This window comes from Glandiceps talaboti, chromosome 9 (assembly GCF_964340395.1).
Source record: "Glandiceps talaboti chromosome 9, keGlaTala1.1, whole genome shotgun sequence".
Classification (NCBI taxonomy): Eukaryota; Metazoa; Hemichordata; class Enteropneusta; family Spengelidae; genus Glandiceps; species Glandiceps talaboti.
The window spans coordinates 7,463,806-7,489,565 of record NC_135557.1 but is presented as its reverse complement, the minus strand read 5'-3'; the positions used below and the strand labels follow the sequence as shown (position 1 = coordinate 7,489,565).

General features: G+C 37.4%; 1 protein-coding gene and 1 pseudogene across 1 annotated transcript; one reads left to right on the top strand and one right to left on the bottom strand.

The window, feature by feature from the left end:
* Nucleotides 1–4,247: 4,247 nt before the first annotated feature.
* Nucleotides 4,248–21,225, bottom strand: LOC144439740 (cholinesterase-like; annotated as a pseudogene).
* Nucleotides 21,226–21,404: 179 nt separating this feature from the next.
* Nucleotides 21,405–24,172, top strand: LOC144439739 (uncharacterized). Its single transcript, XM_078128975.1, has 2 exons — nt 21,405–22,556; nt 22,916–24,172. The coding sequence occupies exons 1-2, from the start codon at nt 21,405–21,407 to the stop codon at nt 24,170–24,172; spliced, it is 2,409 nt and encodes an 802-aa protein (XP_077985101.1).
* The last annotated feature ends 1,588 nt before the right edge of the window (nt 24,173–25,760 follow it).

The following is a 25,760-nucleotide window of genomic DNA, read 5'->3' as shown; positions in this document are numbered from 1 at the left end:
TACTTAATCCAATATTTAATACTAACCCACTATATAACAACGTTTAACCCAACATGTAGTACTATCCCAATATGTAGTACTAACCCACTACGTACATATTGGGTTGATTATTACATGAGGTGATGTAACGACCTCCATGCCTTGTTATAGGTGTTCCCCATGCAACGTTTCCTAGGCATGTAACTTGGAGGGGGAGGGGTCTAGTGATAAAAGTCAGAATTGATCGGAAGCAGGACTTTCATGACGCTTATTTGTGCGTTAGTTCCTCAACGTCTTTATCTGCTCTCGCTATAAAATGTTACGTTTCCCGCCACGTTCTAGTCAAACTTCGATTGGAACACAGAATAAGTAGATAAAATCATCCCAAAAAAATCTAGATTGGCAGATCTCGACGGCATGGCAGACATTTTATGCTGTGCTCTTCGCCTAGACAATACAAGATAAATTCCTGTGATCTCTACACTGTTTCACTATCAATACAAATTGAACACATTTTAACGAAATTTTGTTAGTAAAGTGTAGAATCACGAAACGTTTATTGAAAAAAATGAAAACACTTTGCCATTCTTTTCAACGATATGAAATATGTATTGAACTGTTTACATGTTGTAACAAAGAGAGGGAGGGACAGAGACAGAGACAGAGAGACATCTTAGATAGATACAGAGACAGACAGACAGACAGACAGACAGACACACACACAGACAGACAGACAGACAGCGACAGGCAGAAACTGAGATAGGGTGAGAGATAAATGCATACACAGATACATACTCATGACAGCCACTTTCCTCAGTACATGCAGCTTAAAATTTCTCAGATGTACTTGGTAAATGGTTTTAATTTGATTAATATCATGACCAAAGTGTTTCCATTGCCCCCCCCCCTCCTGTTTCAGATCATCATATTTTCAAGTTCATACCCCCTCGAAATCCACTTATTTCGCCCCCCCCCACCCCCATTTTTTGTCCTGAGCCACCTCCGCCATAAATTCTGTTTGTATACGTATGCATTCACTGATGACATAGCTGATGACATTGACTCGGTAATATGCACACTAAAACGTCAATTCTTTCTAATTTCTTTCCCAACGTTGCCGCTTATAGCCTACCTAAATATACTTTCCATTGTAAGCCATACATACTTGTTCGCCATCCTCTTGTCGTTTCATTGTACAGCATTGAATTGTATATTAAAAGTTAATTAGTCAATTTAGTTTGATAGAAGTGTAAAACGAGAATTGATAATTTGTAGGTAGACGGTACTGTGAATGCTTTATCTGTAGAGAGCGCCCTCTAAAGGTACATTGGCCTAATTACGAATTTCATATATTATATAAAAATCATTTCGTCAGGCAAATTGGGGACTCACTGGATGCTATAACTTTGGGGAAAGAGTACTCGCCTGGAGCACACGGTAATCTTGCAATATCTCTGCTCTCAATGACCCGCCAAGCTGCACTGGCAATCCCGTCCGTCTGGTTCGATAAAGATGTTGTTTGTACGAATTGTGAGAAATATAGGAAGGAACAAGTAGATGCTATGTGATTGCGTAACTATATCAAGTACCGATAGATGTGAGTGTAGTAGTATAGCAAGCAACGATCACATAGATGCTATGTGATTTGCTGTAGTATAGCAAGGAAAGAGTAGATGCTCTGTGATTGGATACAGATATAGTTCGATTTGGACCACAATTACTTGTTAAGCTAACATTCTACTCTAGGATGGTCGTCATACAAAACAATGGCGTTGTTAGGTATCTACGAACATTTTAAAGAAAAATGTGTTTGAACTGAAATACGATACACCCGCGACGGTATTTTTTTCAACATTCATTATTACCTAATAATGCCAATATTTTGTTATATGACCATCCTTGAATATAATGTTATTAGCCCACAGGTGACTGTGACTTGAACTCCTGGGGATATAGCTATTTACTGGTTGAATGGACAATCGAGAATACGTTCTCCTAGTGAATAAACAGCCCGCATGTGGACTCGAGTGTGAAAAAAAAAGTTCGAGAGCTCGTGTAGAGCGATAGCTAGGACGAGACTTCGTATTTGCCCCGACACCAGGAGGGAAATATGCTTGGAACTTGAAATAGCGACTCACAATATAAGGCTACACAAGTAGAGATGAATAATTGAGGAACAAATGACCGATGTACACTTCCTGGTTTGTAATTTGGTGATAATAAACGTTTCCACTTAACATTGGTGTCCGATAAGTCTGTATTCTTCCATGCATGTACATTCGTCAGCAAAGTCAAGACGTTATCAGTGCAAATAAATTGGGACTCCTTAACAAACGATCAGAACTGATTTCAAAGTGCCGCCATGAAAACAAATACATTCTTTCATTCCACCATGTCAAACCTCAACGCGCATCACATCCGGGTACCAGTTCTTCTGCGAGTTCGAATTCCATCACTTGAATTTCCGTTAAAATTTAGTCGTCCGAAGATCGCATTCAAGCATGAAACTCTGAGTAACGGCTCCGTACCATAACTTGTGTATTTTGTGTAAATACAGCTCTACTTCGCAGTATTGAGCGCTTTTCCTTCAGTTTATGACATACCTCTTACACTGAATTAGTATATATATATATATATATATATATATATATATATATATATATATATATATATATATATATATATATATATATATATATATATATATATATATATATAATTGACTGGATGTAGATAAAACCACATAAAAGTGCTCAATACGGGTAGTAGAGCGAATTATATACAGGTATTGAAAATTTGAACCAAATTATATGCTATAGACCCTACAGAACTGTTTCGTGAGGTGCGTATTCCTCACTCATCAGATGATTTGGTTCAAATTTTCAATACCTGTATATATATATATATATATATATATATATATATATACATATATATATATATATATATATATATATATATATTTACACAATCTCTTTGTTATTATTTGTCTTATAATTACATATAGGACATCGTCTTATACATTATTGTGGTGTCGGTGAAAAGAATTTTGCATCTGTACCAGAATTCATAAGATATTTCCCTTGTCACACTATCAAATGTTTCCCTGCACCCCCCCCCCATTTCCTCACTAGTCTCCCTGCTGTAAATACAACTTCATAAATATTCCTTAGAAAAGTCTCTCACTGACGTAATTTAGACTTCAGTCTGTCCATTGATGATTTCCCATACCAATTAAACAAAGGATATATATTATATATATTTCTGATGCAGAAATAAATACAATAATGTTACAATGAATTACATTATGGTATTTGTTTACCATCACTAACACACAAATTAAAAACAACCAAACAATCTCTCTCATTCACTTCTAGCACATCCCACCAACTCTTCTCATCTTTCTCCTTTACAAGAACAAACAAAACATTAACAACAACAATAACAACAGCAACAACAACAACAACAAACACAATAACAAAATATTACTCATACAAACAATTTTGGTGCATTTTTTTATTGAACAGGTGAAGTAAAACGACAATATATATAAATATCAAATATTCCACTTTGCCGACTACTGACTGAGTCGTGTACCAATCTCAGATAAAAAGAATGATGACGTCGACATTTCATTACCCAACAAAAGAACTTGGTCAAACACAAATCAGTGACAGAGTGTACAGGAATAACCATTTCAGAACTATCAGATCTCAGTCTCTGATAAACTGAAAGTTCGGTCATTGGGGTGGGGGTGGATAAAGATATCAACGTAGTCTAAGCCACAGGACATACATATACACTTGAGAAAGAATGACACTTCATGTACCAATAGCAACATTCAGGCCCCAAACAAATCAAACATCCCTCATTGAGTGTCGCTTTATGAATAAAGTGATCCAACAAGTGAGTGACATTCCATAGACCTACAGTCTCAGAACAATCACGTGACATATGATGCTTGAAATATTTGATTGAAATCAGATCTGGTGTAAAGGTAAACGTTCCGATGACGTAACATATAACAAAGTCTAAAAATTATGTAAATTACTACTATGCAATCACGAGTTCTAACATCACCAGAAGACAATTGTAATGTCAGAGAACATTAGCTTCGATTGGAAGATTTTATGACAATAGTTTTATCAAAGTTTTAAAGATAAGTATTTTATGAGAAAAATACACAAAAACTCAGCTTGTGCCTTGTTGCCAGTCTTGCATAAATCATAATATTTGTTTCAGATTAGCATAGTATTTCAAACACGCTCTCACCAGCAGTCCTTTTCTTTTTCCAATCTTGGTATCAATTCACTAAATAGTTCACAATATTCATTTCTAAGAGCCTTCCCTCGACGGAAAGATGGAATCTCCAGGAATTCACGTCCCTCGACTGTCTGTTTTGGCCAGAAGGGAACTGTTTTGCCTTTGTTAGGATCCCTGTGAATTAAAGTCAAAAAATATAAGCTCATGGTGGCTATTTCAATTAGTATACATGTCGGAACTAAAACTCTCACCGTTATTGTTACTTGTTCAAGAAACCCAAACACAATCTCAGTTAAAACACAGGTGACAGGAGTAAAATACACGACGACAATTTACGCGTTTTAGACTAATATTTTGTCTCCTTTCCCCTCTGTTGAAAATCAAGAAAGAATCGGAGGTTTCTGTACATGTTTTCTTAATATACAAAATTGAAATGATATCAATAGTAAACCATTTTAGTATCTGATATGGTTGAAAACTACACGTTAACTCTATAGGAAAATACAATTGTCAATTTCCTTGAAGCAAGGCAGTGTGAACCCCAACAATTATTTTAATATTACTTCGAAAGGAGCAGGACCAAGATTTCATAGGTAACGTTTAGAATAACTTTGATTGTCAATGTATTTGGTCACCTAGGTACATTGTAATATATCATGCGTCTGTCATAAATACAGTCATATCTGAAATAGATTGGTATTTTGCTGGATCACTTTTCTGCATCACTGTCTGTATTCAAAGACTTTCTTTAGTATCCTTGATTCATGTCGTTGAAGATCCCACACAAAGAAAAATTATCACATAATTTATTGGTGATAAGGACGTTACGATACACAAACAAACACACACACAAACAAACAAACAAACAAACAAACAATCAATGGACTGCACTGGTTAAAATATAAAATCAGTCTGCAGTATCTAGAGCAACGGTACTAACTACTCCACCTGACGTACCTCAGAATCGCAAAATGATTTTAAAGCTAACTGTAGCTGGAACGTTTTATTTGTCACATAATTCATAGTAATTTATTGCTTGTAATGTCTACAATACCGTAAGTATCACATTGCCTGTTGATAAAGGTATTTTTAAATAGATGTATACATAATAAATCAAATTAAAATTTAATTTGTGTCCGCACCCAAAAATCAGCGCCCTCAACGTCGATCACGATTTCAGCACGTTTCTTTAGTGCTTTTTAACGTATTCAATATCTAAGTATTGGTATTTTAACAATTTTCAGTGAATACATTATGGTTGTCTGATCGAAAAATCAAACTCCAGTTACAGTAAAGTTTCAATATGGTGGCAGACTCAAAGCAAAGCTTTCGCTCAAGATTAAAACTTGCCACTACATTACCCCAAGTCAACATTAACCACTAATTAACAAATACTATGTATCTTTATTAATAAATAAATAAATAAATAAATAAATAAATAAATAAATAAATAAATAAATAAATAAATAACCTATTTTAGGAGATACATAATTGATTGTCGAAAAAAACTATTTGTAGCTAGTACAGGTTTATAATGTTGTCATTATTTTAATATTGGTGTGTGACCCTATGATATAACACTCATTTCACCAAACTTAAACTTAGTAAGTGTTTTCAAGGACCGTAACATAATATGCGGTACCTTCAATAGCTAGAGCAACACAACAGAGCAACAAGGTCGAATTATTTTCACGCACGCATATATTAATGCATCTCAAGCCCGTGCAGTCGAAGTTATGGTTTCGACCAAGAAATCGAATATTCATTACTTTTATGATGTGCCTATAGGCATTACTATTCTAGTTCAGGTACTGAGAATTGACGCATTCTTCCTTTATTTTGCAATGTTGCGATGTTGCCTTTAAGATTTTAAACCCATATATAGCAAAATTGGACATCGACGTTAGCATAGTTTATGAATTCTACATATAATTTAGGATCGTGCACATACCCATATAGCCAAGTTGACCCAATATAATTTAGATTCGTGCACATACCCATATTTAGCCAAGTTAACCCCATATAATTTAGAATCGTGCACATACCCATATAGCCAAGTTGACCCCATATAATTTAGAATCGTGCACGTACCCATATTTAGTTAAGTTAACCCCATATAATTTAGAATCGTACACGTACCCATATTTAGCCAAGTTAACCCCATATAATTTAGAATCGTGCACGTACCCATATTTAGCCAAGTTAACCCCATATAATTTAGAATCGTGCACGTACCCATATTTAGCCAAGTTAACCCCATATAATTTAGAATCGTGCACTTACCCATATAGCAAAGTTGACCCCTTATAATTTAGAATCGTGCACTTACCGGTGACCCCATATAATTTAGAATCGTGCACTTACCCATATTTAGCAAAGTTGGTCCATGATGCCATCATGATTTCAGATATCTGTACTTCATATTGACTATAACCATGACTGGGATCTATTGGCATTCCAAACACGAACTACGGGGAATGGATAACAGAAACCTTTGTTAAGATAAGACATTCAAATAGTACTAATGACGAAGACAAGTTGTCCATCAGGATGTTCGCAAAGACACAAACTAAAACATTGTTTGCACCAACACGGATATTGTGTAATAGCAGTCATGATGAGTGACATATCTGATAGTATGTTTCTCATTCAATGGCTACCCAATATCAACTCCGTACAGTGTTTCCACTATCTTGATTACATGGTGACTATATCCACATAACCCAAATGCCGCTATCACCCATGTGTATAATCTAACACATTCAACAACAATCGTCTTAGTCTGTCGTATTTGGTTGATAGCTTGTTTTCATTCAACCTGTAATATTAATTAAGTCTGGGGGGAAGAGTCCAAATATTCAATTGGTTAAGAAAGAAACACACACACACACACACACACACACACACATACACACACATATATATATATATATATATATATATATATATATATATATATATATATATATATATATATATATATATATAAACTCAGTATATGTAATATGTCTATACTATCTTAATAAGAGTAAACAGTGCTCAATACACATGTATGTAGAGCGGTACATCACCATTTTGGGCCACGTGACTGGACATAAGCGATAATTAGTACGATCATAGACCCTCCATGGATGGTCTATGGTACGATGGATCAATACATATGTAGAGCGATGTAAATAACACAATGTATATGTGTGTATAATATATATATATATATATATATATATATATATATATATATATATATATATATATATATATATATATATATATGTGTGTGTGTGTGTGTATGTGTGTGTGTGTGTGTGAAAGCTATACTAAGGATTAACTGCTAATTCAATTGAATTAAAATTCAACGCACACAAACACTCATTTGTGAACTTATACCTCCATCTAAATACGGAGCGATCCAAATATATCTAGATTCAAAGGGAAGTGGTACACAATACACCATTAAATAGGCTATCATCTCCATGGCTAGAGCTTGACATAACGATTACTAATAAATTAACAACAAGGCTGATAGAAACAAGCTACTGAATAAGAGATCCGAGCTCGTAGCCAGATGTAGACATGGAAATAAAGTTATCTAGCATTCTATTCTATATCTATTTAACTATATGAGGGGGAAAAACATAAGACGTGGATTAGTCCAACCGTCTTGTTACGTAATGTGCTAGCCAAAATCTAAGCGAACACATTGACCGTATCAAATTAATCTAGCCATCTGATGACCGCAGAAGAGAGAGAGAGAGAGAGAGAGAGTGTGTGTGTGTGTCTGTGTCTGTGTCTGTGTTTGTGCCTGTGTCTGTGTGTGTGTGCTACTGATATTGCATTTCGCACTGTTGTCGCCAGAGACACCCTCATTATTATTATAAATACATAACCTTGATAAAGGTATCTAATCTGATCTAAAGGTCTCACAAATGAAACATCACGAAAGGCCAAGTTACCACCTTTGACGTAATTCCGTTGATAAATACAATACTTCTCTGCTAATAATATTGCATATAGAGCACTATTCAGTATTCTACCCACTGACGGCCTCTGTACTGTGTGTGTGTGCGCGCGTGCGTGCGTGTGTGTCTACATGTGTGTGTAGTCAATTCAGTTTGCAGAACTACATTTGTATTGTTGTATTTGTATCTAAATAGTTTGAAGTCTTTTCACCTGAATTTCGGCAGTGTGTATAACTCCCATCCATTCAGGCCATTCCTGGTTACTTGCTCTGTGGCTAAAGTAGTACAAGTAAACATTCAAGTTCATATCGGTGTATTTATACGCAAGATCAACAATGGGACACAGGAATACCCTATCACCAACTATATCACCAAGAGAATCTCGATTGACTATCCCGTTGTCAAGTTGACCCCATGGAGTGTATCTGGCCTTGACAGCAGCGCGTGAACATGGCTGTAAATCATAGTTTACTAAATCAATGTTAGAAAGATAGCTGTCATAGGTTTGCAGATTGAGGGCGTCGTTTTCGTATCCAGGTATTTCAACTATAAACACAGTACCCTCGTTCTTGTTTGCGCCCATTAAAACATCAGTTTTCTTGATATAGCCGTCTTGAATTAATATACTTGGTTCATCAAGTAAAAAGTGGCCGTCTACACAGGAACCCATGGAAATTCACACAAATTTACAGTAACCAATTCATTCCGGCTGATAATGTCAGCAGGGACATTTCGGAGACAATCGACAAAGTTCGGGTCTGTATATTTGCATCCGACGGTCTCGCCAAGAACTGTCGAACGGATTTTCGATTGATCTCGGTTGATGAATCCCCAAATACTGTATGGCGAACTCTGCATTATAGCTCGTTTGAAGAATGGTCTACTAAGATGAGACATAAGATGCAATCCAATGCTGTTTCCTCCAACACTTTGACCAAATATGGTCACCGAAGTTGGGTTACCACCAAACGCTGCGATGTTTTCCTTCACCCATTTCATAGCTAGTAATTGATCCAGCAAACCATAATTTCCTAAAATAAAACAAAAAACTCTACAATATGGTCTCCGAATCCTATCTAATTCTGGTGAAAAATAAAATATACTACAAGTTAAAAATTTAAAGTGAAACCAGTTCCAGGAGAGTATAACTCATGCATAGTAACAGTAATATAAATCATGAATGTCGATGGATTAGCTAGGTTGGATTCCAACAGAGCAGCTTACACATTACACATGGCTATTCGGTGGGTCTCTTCTGCTGGTCCCACAGTCTGTGCTTTTGATATATATGTAAGGAGGAACATGGTCAGCATCTATTTTGAGTCATAACAGTCGAATGGTTACAGTTTCCGGCTTGGAATCTGTATTTTGCAGGTTTGAGCCTCCCGCTGAGGTTTGTTTATGAAATGGCTAGTCCTTTGGCAAGATTTGAACCATAATTATCCCTCAATTATTCCAGCTGTATAACTAGGAACAAGAATAGATCTTGCAATGTGAATGCTTTAATCATTTGCAATAATAGACGCAACGTGGATTGAGGAAGACTTAATGTAAAAAGCCGTTATCTTATGATATGTGTTTTACATGTCCATAGTAATATTGTAAAGCCATTTGAGGAAGGTGCGGGGACAGCACTATATATAAATTAGCATTATACCTAATATGACTTTGAGATTAAAAGGGCACTACGTACATACCATCTTTTGATTTTATGAAAGACAATATAATAGCGGTAAAGCAGAAGATGCACTGTATTGAAAACATTCGATGACAATTGCCATTATACCGTGCACGAGCCAAATTGAACAAAAAATACATAATATATACCCTGGTCGTGCTACGTCGCGACAACGCGTGTCTACGTCACTGGTACTGCTGTATGTGTTCGAAATATGAGTCAAAACGTTCAAAATTGCTATTTCTTTCTCAGATTTGTCTTTAATATTATTGACACTGGTATAATAATATTATTCTCTAATATTTTTCTTCATTCAGTTGAAAAATACACGTGTCCCAAGGTAACTACCCCAGCGACTCGTAGTGACAAACGCCCTTAGGTCACTCGTATTTTCCCTAATTGCAAAGAAGAAAAAGAAAAAAATAGTAGATATCTAATAGAGCTGTTATGCAGCTATTAATTCCTGAGTCTTAGAGCAGAGAGAACAGAATGATGCTACATAACAACACGAGGGGTAATATATTGTCTACTAGTGCCCGAATAAAGCCAGCCACAAAATGTTCTATAACCCATCACATTTTTGGGCACATATTCTTTCCATTGTAAAATCAAGTCACTGATATGACTCTCATGTTATATGAATAGTACCCAAGGGAAAATAGAACGAGACTAATGTCTGTATATGCAAATTGAGGTCACTGCGCGTCAATAGTCCACAACACTTTCAGATTGGGGCGATCTTATAATTACTGTCATCGTGAACCATACATCACTAACCCGAGACTGAGGCTCTTCATCAATGGTTCTCGAGTTATGTCTTTCTTACGTTTAATTTACCATTCTCGCAAACCAGAGCTGTTATTTCTTCCGCTACACTTCGTTCCAGTGGAACGGCCCCTTAAGAACGGTGCCGTAAAAGAGGCCGTGGTTTGCGACGGTGACGCTTACATGGTATTAGCTGCTGTCGTCAGCATTTATAGTACGAGAGAACTTAATTTCTTAGACAGGACAGGAGACGAACCGACGAAAAGGAACTCAGTCGATTCCAAATATATGGGTTATCTAATGTTATGATTAATGATGACATATTAATAGACAGAACCCCAGTGTGAAGTTGTAAAACTCATTTATAAATATATATGTGTGGTTGTGCAAATATTCTTTACGAAATAATAGTTATTTTGAATGTTTAGGCTAAATATTTTGCAGAGCAGAACCAATAGCAAAGAAGTCCATTGAAATTGTGTATAATTTATCATTTATATATGGAAAAGAAACATTTTTTTGGAAAGGTTCAACTTGTCTCGGTAAATTATTGTTGGCAAGCGTTGTATTCTTATTTCATTATTTCTCCAGGAATAACACATATTATTTTCTAGAGACAATAACCTTCATAATATGTTTCTGTGCAAAGTAAAGTCCAACCTTTTGCTCGTCCATCTCCCGTTGCTAGGAACCCAAAAGAACCAACACGATAGTTCATGGAAACAATAATAACATCTTCGATCCCTGCCAAAAATCTGCCATCATAGAAATCAAGAGAAGCAGTGCCCTGGATATATCCACCACCATATATCCATATCTGTGTGAAATGTAGACACTGTTTTAGTATACAACCATCAAAGTATTAAATTGCTCATCATACATACATGTATCCCACATATCCCATAATACTCCATATTTTAGTAGGTTTGAAAGAATTATAGCTAGGCGGAAACACGTGATTATTACTTGCCTTGTGATACAAGCATTAACATTGGCACGAACACTACGTTGAGTATGTCGATTATAAAAACAACATTTGCCACTTGACCGTCCAAAAAGAATGTAATTTTTGGACTGAATCGTTACATATAGCTATACATACACATACCATTACAGATGCATTGTTGGGTCTTGGGGACGCGGTCCAGACATTGAGATAAAGGCAGTCTTCACTGACTGGTGTATTTGCATTCATCATTGCAACACCTTTTAAGCCAGGCAACTTGGGGTATCTTTGCTGCATACAGGAATTACTGTAATTAACAGCATCGCGTACACCTTCCCATGATGCAATCGGTACAGGAGGCCTGAAGCGGAGTTCGCCAAGTGGTGGTTCGGCAAATGGTATACCTAGATATGCATATACCTCTCCGCGTTCATCTGGTAGGGTGATTGATTTCCCTTTTACCATTCCAGAACGTGTTTCAACCAAAATATCTTGGTTTGGTAATCCTGGAAAAATATATGTTGTAGTAAGATCAACTGAAGTTACAACGCCTTTGGAATTGTAAAAAATCACTAGGGGGAGACCTTTCTCCCCCCCCCCTCTCCCTCCCTACCTCCCATTAATCCATGCCAGCTGAGAGCTCATGGTGACCTCGCAAAACATCAAGACTTACCGAATATCAAAAAGGTGTATTTTTATCATCGGTAACACTATCATCATAATCTGCTATTAAGTGGTCATCTTCGATTGATATTGTCCGACCTACATACCGTGGTAGGTTTGCTTTTGTCATTAAATCTCTATCATTTAAATACTGTGTTTACTGTCCAAGAATTTCCCCAATTCTACCAGGCAAACAGGAAATAACAAACACAAAACCCCCATCACAATGCTAGCATATCATATAAAATAACTTTTCTGTGGTGGCCACAACTTGTACGTTAATATATGTGACTTGTTATCATAATCACTGTGTGACGTGAGATTTTATTAGTTGCGACAAGCTTTTAATAATTTGTATTGATGGATTGTGAATATTTCACCAAAAATAATTTATTTTATATGATATCAGGGATGGAAAAAGTACCATGCATGTACATCTGAAAAAAATCCTAATACACGACGATTTCTGGTGTTGTACTATATTTGTGTCCAGAATCTGTGTCTCCTAATAGTTTTCACCAATTACAAAAAAATGCAATCATTTTTTTTTTAGAGAGAACGGGTAGACCTGAGATGGGTGTGTAGTTATTCTCATCAAACTCTGGTCATTCAAGTACATGTAAGAGTGACAGAACGTTTGGTTAAGTAATTATACAAGAAAGTCTCCTTTTTTGGATTTTTAAAAATACCATCAAAGGAGAAAAACATTTTTTTTAAAGTTTGACTTAGAAGATTGTAGTTGAAATTGGTAACTGAATTTAGAGTGGGATTTTGATCAATGCCTAATAGCTTCTCCGTGAAAATATTGTTAATTATAATTCAATGTCACTTTGATCAACTGGGTGAAAATAGTATCGGGGTGTAATATAACATATACAAAGGATTATTATGTATGAAAGGCGACATATGTTTCCAAAAGAGGTGTATTTGATCTGTGTTTACACTGATGATAATGTTGATGATGGTCGATGTTCGGCAATTCATGAATAGCAAGGAAACGATATTTTCAAACAACAACATCGTAACTGTACAGGTTGATGTTTACAAATAATTCAAAGTCGATCCGACCATATTACTATAGTGTGACGTCAAAATATAGTAATATGAAATGTATGGATTTCATATTACTGCACTTTGACGTCACACCCTAGGAATATGAGGGTCTATGTATAGAATAACAACGAAAATGTTACTAAGGATGAAGACATGTGTATCATAATTCAGCGACGTAGACAGCTCGAAGCACGAAAGCCAACATTTGATCAATATCACACCACAACAGAACAGAACAGAACAGAACAGTAACAAATGATAGAAGTATATATGCAGAGACTGAGCATTATACGAAAAGTCAAATTTACCCACCTTTACCCAACCTTTACCCTTGGTGAGACCCACCTAACCACCATCTCTGTCCAGGGGTAGTACGAGACGCAGTACCACTTTTGACTGTCTACAACCCCCAGGTGAGAGATTACCGGGGGTAAATTAAGTCAAAGGTAGTACTTCGTCTCATACTACCTACATTTACACATCCTCTGACCATGATTTACCCCGGTGGAAAGATATGGTCAAATATGACTTTTCGTATAGTGATCGAGGAACGTGTAGGGATTCACACTCTGACATAAACTCCACACAAAGCGAAGTGTTATCCTCCATGGATGATAACAGTGGTTGATCTTTTCGGCAAATTTTTGAAATCATTAAAACGAAGAATATTAATATTATTTAAGCCTACAAGGTGTCAAAAAAGGTGTCAACAGATTTAAATACCATGCATTTGACTAAATTGTCGGGGAAAAAGACATATTTTACGAGGCTGCTAGTTAACACTAGAAACGTTTCAACCTGGTGTATCTAGCTACCTTCAAAACTTCCGTACTAGCCTCGCTAATGCCATACTAGATCTAGGGTTAGCTTCCCCTGGGAGCCCTGGCTTTTAGTGACTTAGACTAATTAAAATGCAACTTGGTATCAGAAAGGGTATACTTTTTGCATAAAATTGGTATCACGCCACTTTGGGTTTCAATGTTTGTGAGGAACCTCCCCGTAATGTTACTCATGGAGTTATCCCCTCCCCAGCCCCTAAAGAATAGTAAAACTATTCATAACCAATACAAGATTTTTGAAAATGTTACTAGTAACTGCTCCTTTAGGCATTTCGTGTTAAACGTTGGAAGGCAACATTTTCAGGGTAATTTTAATGGCGAATAAAAATGCCTTCCAAGTAAAAATTTATAAATATTACCACTAAAAACTAGCCTAAAATTTACAAAGCATTCCATGGTTTGCATACAAATTTTACTGTTGAACCTTTTGCCATTGAATCACATGCACAAGTAATGATTTTCAATAATTAAGGTATATCCTAAGAACGCACGCTTAAAATTTTATATTCTTGAATACATGTATAACAATAAATCACACGTTTTCCGGCAAAGTTTAATTTGTTGATTTAGCTTATACTTTTAATGGGTTAAGTTATTTCTATTATTAATTCTTTTCGGCAATTAGACCATGAATACACAAGCGAATACAAGCTTCGAATTTCATAAAATTTGGTACATAATTCCACGATAAATCTCAAATGTCTTGTAAGTTGTAAGCTATAGATTTCCTATACTTTGAACATGCATCGGCAATAACAAGGCACGCGAATCTGACATACCTTGGAGTAACCTTTCCTTCATATCATTTGCATAATTAATGATTTTGTTAAATTAGGGAATATGTTAGTAATATAATCTACAAATTTCTTATAATTTCTTATAAAAATTGACATCAAAATACACATTTCCTTTTCAGTGTGTTCTTGTGGTTTTTAATTGCAATGAGTTTCATGGTTCATACATATGTAAGGGTGACCCATTTTTTTTGTTTCTCATCTCCAGTGGAATAGTCAGGTGGGGTGGGCGGGCGAAATAAAAAAAAGGGTGTGGGGGGGGTGGGGGGGCAAGAAAAAAGTCTGTATTTTTTCAGTTCTATTCTCTCTCCTTTCTGTCCTGTCAGTCTCTCTTCAACTTCTTTTCTCTTCTCTTTATTGAATTCCTTGTCACAAGTCTCTTTCCTTCATTGTAGCAAGGTTAACAAGTCCGTAGAACAACTTTGTAAGAAGATGAATACTTATCATTCTGATGGGTGTATATCTGTAGCCATGAACTATTGTATGATTTTATCAGGCGTACTAATACATTCGTCCTATTAATCAAAGTGGCATTGACATCGCTGACATTTTTTTCAAGTTATCCAATTTGAACTTTATGATGTAACTTTTTGAAACGCTTATTATTGTGATTGTCATCAGTGTGCTAGAGGAATTTTCATTTATATAAATCATTACTTCTATGAAACAATTTTCTTCAGTGTGAACTTGTCAAAATAATCAGATAACATGTAAACATTTCTAGAACTCAGAACTCCTTTGGGATTTACTGTTTAAAAGTAATTAAACGTAATTAATGTAAATGATACCATGGGAATTGTGCCCCCTTAAGACATAGTGGGATGACCCAACGTATATTTGATTGTGGTTCTATGTACTAACTTTTGTTTTATTCTGATTACGCAATTAAAGTAATCCACAAGTTTTGATTGCATTTTTATGTGACATTGAACCTCAGGAAATGTGAATTTCTATACGAAAGGTCTTTTATTGTTATTTATTGTTTTTTTTTATTGCTCACAAGTTTAAATCATTTCAGTCGAGGTAGTCGCGTGTGTATCTTGCCAAAGGTCCGGTGGATGTAACACGGTGATGAAGACCCAGGAATAAAAAAACTTCTAAGATGGCCGTACAAAATCCAAACTATCTGCGGAATCGTGTGATGAAATTGTATTTAACAGGGACACGAAGGGAGCTGGATGTTTACTGACATTATTTGAGCTGGTCTTTGCGAAACCTTGACGTGTGAGGAAGTATTTCCTGGACAATTTCGAATGTCAGGTTTGCTGTACCTGAACGAAGTGTGCATGATAGCAGAAGTCGACTGCATTTCTGATACAACGATTGCCGAGATCGACGATTAAGGACACTCGCACTGATTTCTTAACGCTGATGCTTCATGTTTGGAAAGCTGATGTAAGTACGATTTGAGTAATGCAAGTCGCATGGAAATCGGACTGGATTTGATAAAGTTACGGCCATTCATAACTCTATACTGATGAACTTTTGAGTACTCTCGACGAGCGGATTTGCCAGGTTGAACTCATACATAGCGAATCACAACTGATGTCTACGTTATATCGTTTATTCCGATTTTATTTCTATGAAACACTGACTGAGACGACTGATGCTTTATACATCAATACAGAATAATTGCAGACTCTGATAATTATTCTCATTGATATTCGGAACTCTTCCGTGGATTTCGTAAGCAAATCGACGTCGCTGTTATCGTTAATGTTGTTAGTCTGACAAACGCCCTCATCGGTGGAAGTCGACGTTATTTGTCATGTTTGTTTATGACCTTTCGAATGACCCCAGGAGTGACTTTTGGCAGGTGAAGCTACGCCAGTTTTCCTCGCGTTAGTAATCTGTTACTAACGTTGCTATATGGGATTTAGAGGGATTACTGCAAAGGACACTACTGTAGGAATGAACACCTCGGAGCCATTAATCTGATTTGTGTAACAGGTTTATGAATCGATACCTCTTATTTCTATGATATTAAGACATTGACTTTCATTGAATGCTAGTACATAAGTGAGCACGTATGGAGCGTAATCCACGTCAAAAGTCGAACTCGTCAAGTGATAAGTCAGGTACATCAAGTGATAAGTCAGGTCCGTCAATTGACAAGTCAGGAACGTCAAGTGATAAGTCAGGTCCGTCAATTGACAAGTTAGGAACGTCAAGTGATAAGTCAGGTCCGTCAATTGACAAGTCAGGAACATCAAGTGATAAGTCAGGTCCGTCAATTGACAAGTCAGGAACGTCAAGTGATAAGTCAGGTCCGTCAATTGACAAGTCAGGAACATCAAGTGATAAGTCAGGTCCGTCAAATGACAAGTCAGGAACGTCAAGTGATTAAGTTGATGTCAAGTGATAAGTCAATTTGTACGAACGTTGTATCATTTTTGGCAATTGATAATTCAATGTGGACAGTTGACAATTCATAGCGTGCAATTAAATCAAAGCGTACGTTGAAGTCTGCACAAAGCACCCCAGCTTGCTTGGAAGTGAATACACGTCAACTGACGACTACTTTACAGAACGCATTTGGAAATCGTAATACCAATGTCTACAAAGCTAGGCATGCTCGTGACAAGTTATATGACCTAGGTCATGACCCGGAAAAAAACCATTGGACCCCGTCTTACATCCAGTAATCATGTGTGCGCTCGCACATCCTTGTCAGTTTAGGCATTTTGCGGAATGACTTCAAAACGATGTTGAAGTAGTATAGGTCACACCTCTAAGAAAGAGTGTGTTATATGGCTCCATATAGCCCGTCGAAATGAAGGCCTCTGATTGGCCAAGTCGTCTAGCCGTACTATAAACGCACATGGCGGATGGTAGACTGTCGACAGTCTTTCGTACGTATTTGCTACGTTTCATATAAAACTAAGTCATCCATTCGCACCGTAGCACTGAATACTGATGCGTCCTGATAGGAACTGCGAATGCCGGAGGCACGAGTTCATCTAGCTCTAGTTCATCTAGTATTGCCCCGGATCGGAGCGAGGCGACGACTTTAATTTTAGATAAAACGTACCAAAAAAGGCACGTCGACAGTCCAGGCGGATGGCGGAGAACATATGCTCGAATTAAGCCAAAACGTCAGCGCATATAGTTCACCACTGGTTTCATCGTCTAGCATTAGCCATGGTGATCATGACTCAGAGATTAACACATGGGTATCACACCGAAGTTGTACAACCACTGAGGCATCCAATGAAGAATTTAACGAAATGGTGGAGGGTAGTAGAAAATATGCCCGTCGACGTCAGAATCCTGAACGGAAACGTAGATGAGCATACCTTTATCACTGGAATCGTCGTCGAGCAGTGGCAAAGACGCGAAGTTGAAATTTGTCAGATGGGTATCACGTTATCTAAGTTGTACATCCAGCATGGAAACATCCAACGACGATTCTAAGGAAATTCGATATACGAGTTGCCCCAACAGGTTACATCCCGTCGAATGCAGTCCGTATCAGAATCGAAAGATCGCCGGCGCGTCAGACCGTGAGTGCTTTGCACATGACAGAAAACTGTTTTCCCATGGCCAACGGGAGCGCTAGCGCTGTCAATGACTAAGATGGATATAGTATGTCCTGTGATAAAGTGGTTGTTAGCGTTAAGACGCAAAACGGGTACACTCTGGTAGTTAAATCTGCACCGTCGTTGTACCTGAGGGTGGAAAGAAATTAATATTTAACGAACTCAGAGGTGAGGATGTCTGCTCTGAAAATATGCAATTTATTTAGGGAGCCTTCAGTAATTACAAGTGGGGGGGGGGAATAAGGGGTCACAGTTAGCACAACTGAACTAGGGTTCATTACACTCACTAGTACTGTCGCAGTTTTCGGACAAGGTCATGTTATTCCACGATTGCTATAAAAACTGCAAAATAGTAACACCAATCATTGCTGCTTAGACATTTTCCTTAGGGTCTTTTTCAACGGGGTTTAAAGTCAGAAATAATTTTGCGGATTACGTAGCCCCCGAATTTATAACCCTACATTGATGAATTAGTAATCGGACGCGAAATATTGGGTAAACACAATGGTATTATGCCAGTACACAACAATGGCGGAACTGTGTTCACTCCGGTCAACACAGTTTTCTATGAGACGTCCGCAACTTGATCTCCCAGAGGAAATTTTTATTTTTTTTTTGTATATGTAGTGCAATTGCGAACAATAGCCACTTCAGGAATAAATGACAAAGAGATCTCCTAATTGGCCAAGCAAATTGGTTCGCTGCTGCTCAGAATAACAAAACAAAAAAATAATAAAAATGTAAGACGGCAACACTTTACGAAAGGTGTACCTTGTACTTTAACGTGCATTGGGTATTGCACTCCAATACACGGGACCTCTATTTTACGTCCTGTCCGAGGGACAAAAGTAAAGTATAAAAAGGAATCAAAAATACATGAGACATACAAGTGTACAAATATCCATACGTTCTACAGAGGAGGCAAAATGCATTACTGGAAACCCAAGTGACCAATAAAAGAACAAGACCCTACTAGAGAATTACAGCACCAGGTCTTACTGCACTGTTTTCTGGCAGTTTAAGGAACAGGTCCAGCCAGCTCATAAATCACAAGTGCTCTAGTAAGCCAGGTGAATTGCCTACATCTCTTGAATCACCAGTCATGCATTCCACCCCTCACCAAGTGTATCATACCTTGCCAAAGATAACATGAAGCATGATTACATGAATTACACAGGATTAAAGTCTGCCTGTCAATGGTGCTATATTAAGTGTTTGTGCACTCGGCATTTGAAAGACTGGATACCATCAGTGTTAATTTTTCCTACGACTACATCTGGAAGGTTGTTCCACATTCTTATTGCAGAGTGAAGGAAACTTCTATCCAGTGTAGATGTTTTTGCCGTTGGCATAGTCAGGGCATGATCAGGCATAGGTGTGCTGGCGCGAGTAGTTCTGCGAGTTGTGTACATATTTGGTAGCATTGCCTGGAGGTCTCTGGGACAGTGGCTGGTGTGCATTTTGTAAAGCACTGTAGCTGCAGCAACCTCCCGTCTATGTTGAAGACTAGTGATGGCCAATTCCTTGCATGCAGTTACTTTGTCTACTCCAATGATTCTGAGAGCTTTCTGCTGAATAGAGTCAAGTTGGCTTAGGACAGTTGGAGAGGCACTCATCCATGACAGACAGGCATATTCCATGATACTACGGATTTGGGCTTTGTAGATGGTTGATCTTCCTACAACATCAAGTTTGCTGGCAACTTTCCGCAGTGCTCCAAGTCTCTGCCCAGCCCTCTTTGAGATGTCAGAAATGTGTCTGGTCCACAGAAGTTTACTGTCAATTGTGATGCCAAGGATATTGAGCACCTTCTCTACTACCAGTTTGGTATTTCCGAAGTACAGATCAGGAGTCGTTGGTTTCCTTTTCCTAGACAGTATCATGGCCTTGCATTTTGTGGGTTCAAAGGTGACTTTCCATTTGGCAGCCCACTTTCTCATGTTCTCGAGGTCGCTGTTCAGACTTGCCACTACGCTGGCACTCTCGCTCGCAGATCTGATTGGTGCAAATAGCGTAGAGTCATCAGCAAACAGGTATAGCTGGTTTTCACAAGTGTCCACTAGATCGTCTATGAAGATGGAGAATAGAAGCGGGCCAAGTATGGAGCCCTGAGGCACCGAGGCATTGATGGGTGAAATGTCGGATGATTGACCTGAGAGAACAACCTTAATGGACCTTCCATGAAGATAACTCTGCAACCAAGTGAGAAGCATACCTGATACTCCCTTGGATCTCAGTTTGGCACACAATCCATTGTGCCATACTTTGTCAAAGGCTCCTTTGATGTCAAGAGCTATAATGCATACTTCTTCGTTTCTGTCTAGGGAGGCATTCGATGTCTGAGCAAGGATGGTGAGAAGGTCAGCTGTGCTGTGCTCCGGTCTGAAGCCAAACTGTCTGCTGGAGATAAGCTTATTTTTAAGCAGGTGGCTTTGTAGTTGTTTGTTGACCACTGCTTCCATCACCTTGCTGATGGTGCTGAGCAAGGAAATGGGTCGATACTTAGTTGGATCAGCTCTGGAATCCCTCTTGTGTACTGGAATGACGGAGGCCGTCTTCCATTGGTTTGGAAAAACACCTTTGGAGAAGCATAACTTAAAGAGACGACCCAATGGACCTGCCAGTTCTGCACAACATTCCTTCAAGACTCTAGTTGGAACCTGGTCAGGACCAGTAGCTTTGTCAGGCTTAAGATGTCTCAGGATCTTTGTGATGTCTTTAGGTTTGAAGACTACTTTATCCAGCATGACGTGAGGGTGCCTTGTAGCCTCTTGCGGTTGATGGTGATCATTTTCAAGTCTGCATTTTTCTGCAAACGTCTGGCAAAAGACGTTGGCTTTGTCTTTCGCTGTTATGTGCACAGAGCCAGAATGTTCGATAGTAGGAATTTCAGAATGGCCAGACCTTCCAGAAAGGGAGTTCACAAATGGAACCAACCAATCCAAGGAAAGCGAGGAAAAGAGGTAGACGAGGTGGTCTCAGACAACGATACAAGAAAAGAAGGTATAGGCCTTATCTTCCGGTAATAATAACAAGTAACGTTCAATCTTTACCAAACAAGGTCGACGAACTTGCCACCTGTGTCAAATTCAAACATGAATACCGTAACTGCAGTATTATGTGTTTGACTGAGACTTGGTTAACAGAAGATGTATCGGACACACATGTAAACATCGATGGTTTCCACTTATTCAGAGGTGACAGAACGAAAGATTCGGGGAAAAAGACGGGTGGTGGAGTATGTTTATTCGTTAATGAAAAGTGGTGTCATGTTAACAATATGTCAACGAAAAGTAAAATGTGTTCACCAAATGTTGAACTTCTCACTGTCAGTATGAGACCATATTACATACCGAGAGAATTTACATATGTTCTTGTTACATCAATTTATGTTCCTCCAAGTGCTAATGCCAAAGATGCGGCTAGTTTGATAGGAAGTCACATTCATGACTTGGAATCTGAAGCTCCGGATGCACTGAAAATTGTCACCGGTGATTTCAACCATTGCTCTCTCAAACTGTCCTCTACAAGTTTCTTTCAACACATTGACTGTCAAACAAGGAAAGATCGCACGATTGACCTATGCTATACAAATGTTAGAAATGCTTATAGCTCAATCCCACTTCCTCCTCTTGGTCGTTCAGATCACAATGTCATCCATCTACTACCAAGATACAGACCCGTTGTCCAGAGAGAACCCACTCGTACTCGTTCAGTGAAAGTTTGGTCTAATGATTCCATCGAAGAATTGAAAGCTTCTCTTGAATGTACAGATTGGGATGTGTTTGTGAACTCAGCCACTAATACTGACGAACTTGCAGATTCGGTCTGCAGTTACATTAACTTCTGTGTCAGCTGTACTATTCCAGAAAAATGTGTAAAGATTTATCCCAATAACAAGCCATGGATATCTAAAAGTATAAAGGGTCTTTCAAACCAGAAGAAACAAGCTTTCATACAACATGATATTGTTGAATTGAAACGGGTTCAGAAAGAATTAAAATATGAAATTAGGAAAGCAAAGGATGAATATAAGAGGAAAGTAGAAAATAATTTTAAAAGTAATGATATGAAGAAAGTATGGGACGGACTGAAACTTATGAGTGGTTACTCTAACGGTAGCAAAAACACCAAAGTTACAGGAGGCAATTCAACAACCCGTGCAAATGAATTAAATTCATTCTATAGCAGGTTTGATTGCCATGATTTCTCTATCGATCATACACGGATCAGGAATGAACTGAGCGCGGCGTCCGCAAATGTCAACGATAGCGACGTCAACGTCTCTCGACCGACGAGGAAGAGGTGCGTTGGGTGCTCCGCAGTGTGCTCCCAAACAAAGCTTCGGGGCCTGATAATGTTACTCCCCGTGTTCTGAAGCCTTGCGCTGATCAACTTGCTAGTATTCTTTCTGTCATATTCAATTTGTGTTTTAAGCATGACATAGTTCCAATGTCATGGAAAACTTCTCATATTGTTCCCGTCCCAAAGAAAGCTGTGATATCATCAATGAACGATCTTAGACCAGTTGAGTTAACGTCAGCCGTTATGAAAGTCTGTGAACGAGTGGTCTTAAATAAGTTAACAGTTTTAGTCTCTGATTTTATAGACCCATTACAGTTTGCTTATCGTAAGAACAGGGGTATAGAGGATGCGATGTTACATGTTTTAAATAATGTATATTCTCATTTAGAAAAACCTGGAAGTTCAATCAGATTAATGTTCTTCGACTTTTCAAGTGCTTTTAACACTATACAGCCACATCTGATTGTTCAGAAACTTTTAGCAATGAACTTGTCACCTTCAACTGTACATTGGATTTTTAATTACCTTACTAATAGGCCACAGATGGTGTCTTTAAATGGTATGAAAAAATCTGACGTAGCGTATACTAATACAGGTGCGCCCCAGGGCACTGTTTTAGCACCCTTCCTTTTCACACTGTATACTGCCAGCTGCCGGAATTCTGACATCTCGTGTCCATTGGTCAAATTTGCAGATGATACAGCAATGGTTGGGAAGATCAGCAATGATGATGATTCGATTTATTTAGATGAGATTGAGAGATTTACTGACTGGTGTAATGATAATTATCTGTATCTTAATGTTTTAAAGACCAAAGAGATCTGTATTGATTTTAGAAAAGTTCAGCGTGACCCAGCACCTGTCCATATCAAAGACTCAATAGTAGACAGAGTGAACGAATATAAATACCTGGGTATCAAGCTTGATAGTAAACTAAAATGGGTTGAGAATACCAACTTCATTATTAAGAAAGCTAACACTCGTCTGTACTGCCTAAGGAAACTAAAATCATTTGGTGTTAGTCACGATCTTTTAGGGGTGTTTTTTAATGCAGTTGTTTGCAGTGCTCTCACCTTTGGTATTGTTTGTTGGGGAGGTAATCTGTCCCGTCATGAAATGGGAAGACTAAACAAGATTATCAAAAAGGGTAGCCAAATTATCGGTAAACAAAGTGAAAATATAGATTCTATCTATAACAAACGCATAATGTCAAAGGCTCATAGTGTTCTGAAAGACCCTTCCCATCCAATATATGCAGAATTCAACGACCGTCGTATTTCAAGGAGTGGTAGATACCGTGCTCCAGCAGCTAAAACCAATCGTTTTAAATCATCTTTCGTCCCAACCGCTATCTCAGTTCTTAACAGCAATCATTGTCGCTCTTTTTAGTACTGTGCTGTTGTTTTTAGTATGTTTGTGTAATATATGTAATGCTATCTTTTGTATTACTTTTATTTTTATTTTACCTGCAAGACATGTCGTTTTAATTTCCCCTCGTGGGATGAATAAAGTAATTCTGATTCTGATTCTGATTCTGTAACCAGTGCCATATTGCCAGCCATCTCTCAAGAGAAAACAAAGAGGAATAAGATTAATTTTAAATTTTGCTGAAATTTACCTTTCAAATCCTTGATAACATTTATGTATTATGTTATGTAAATACTATGTTTAACCTAATTTTTCAGTTAAATAAATTAAAAATACTGTCACTGATAATAACAATAAATAACTGTGCCCATCAATTTAAAGTGCAGAAGAATGTAGCTTGTACAATGAGGTGTCATGAAAAATAGGACATGTCTGACATAACGTTTTTACAAAACTGTATCATCATCATCGTCGTCATAATCATTATCGTCGTCGTCATTATCATCGTCGTCATCATCATCATCATCATCATCATCATCATCATCATCATCATCATCTTCATCTTCCAACTCTCTCGGCAAGTGCATTGGCCTCTTCCTAAAAGTCATGTGCTGCAGACTTCAGTGTTTGTACCTGTGCAACAATGGCAACACACATGTAGGTGTCAAAGTCAGCAGGTTTTACCACTGATTCATCCAATCACCTTTCTAATCAAGATTACTTATCATTTTGATGTCAAGGATGGCACACTGATTCTCAAACATAAAATGATGATGATGATAGGGGGGGGGGGGTTAAAGTTACACACACACAGTAAAGAGTCATTGAGTACATAGCAGTATATAATCTCGCCTCATGCCAAACCAGGTTTTTGTGAGCAAAACTGTAACTTTTTGATAGATATCATGTGGTACATGGTTAGCAGAAATGACTTTTTTGAGTGTTGCACTATGGGGGCCCGTTCTGGTCACAATTATCATGATTATGTAGAAATAATAAAACTACTGCTGTAGTTAATATTATGTATTCCTTGAATTATTTAAATGTGTTTTGATTAATTGTATGCACTGTTATGTAGTTTACAATTGATTTTATGTATTCCTTGAATTAATTTAATGTGTTTTCGATTAATTTTATGTACTGATCTTAATTTTATGTAGTCTTGAATTAATTTTATGTATTCCTTGTATTAATTTGATGTATTAATGGAATTAATTTCATGTATGTCAAATTATTTTTATTAATATGCCGAATTACTTTTATTTATGTCCCGAATTAATTTTTTGTATGTGCTGAAGTAATTTTTTGTATGTCCTGAATTAATTTTGTGTATGTGCTGAATTAATGTTGTGTATGTGCTGAATTAATTTTATGTATGTCCTGAATTAATTTTATGTATGTCCTGAATTAATGTTGTGTATGTCCTGAATTAATTTTATGTATGTGCTGAATTAATTTTGTGTATGTGTGCTGAATTAATTTTGTGTATGTCCCGAATTAATTTTATGTATGTGCTGAATAAATTTTGTGTATGTGTCGAATTAATTTTACCCCTACAATCCTTTGCGCGAGATTTCTTATTCAAAATGGTGGCCTGCAGTGTTGCTCG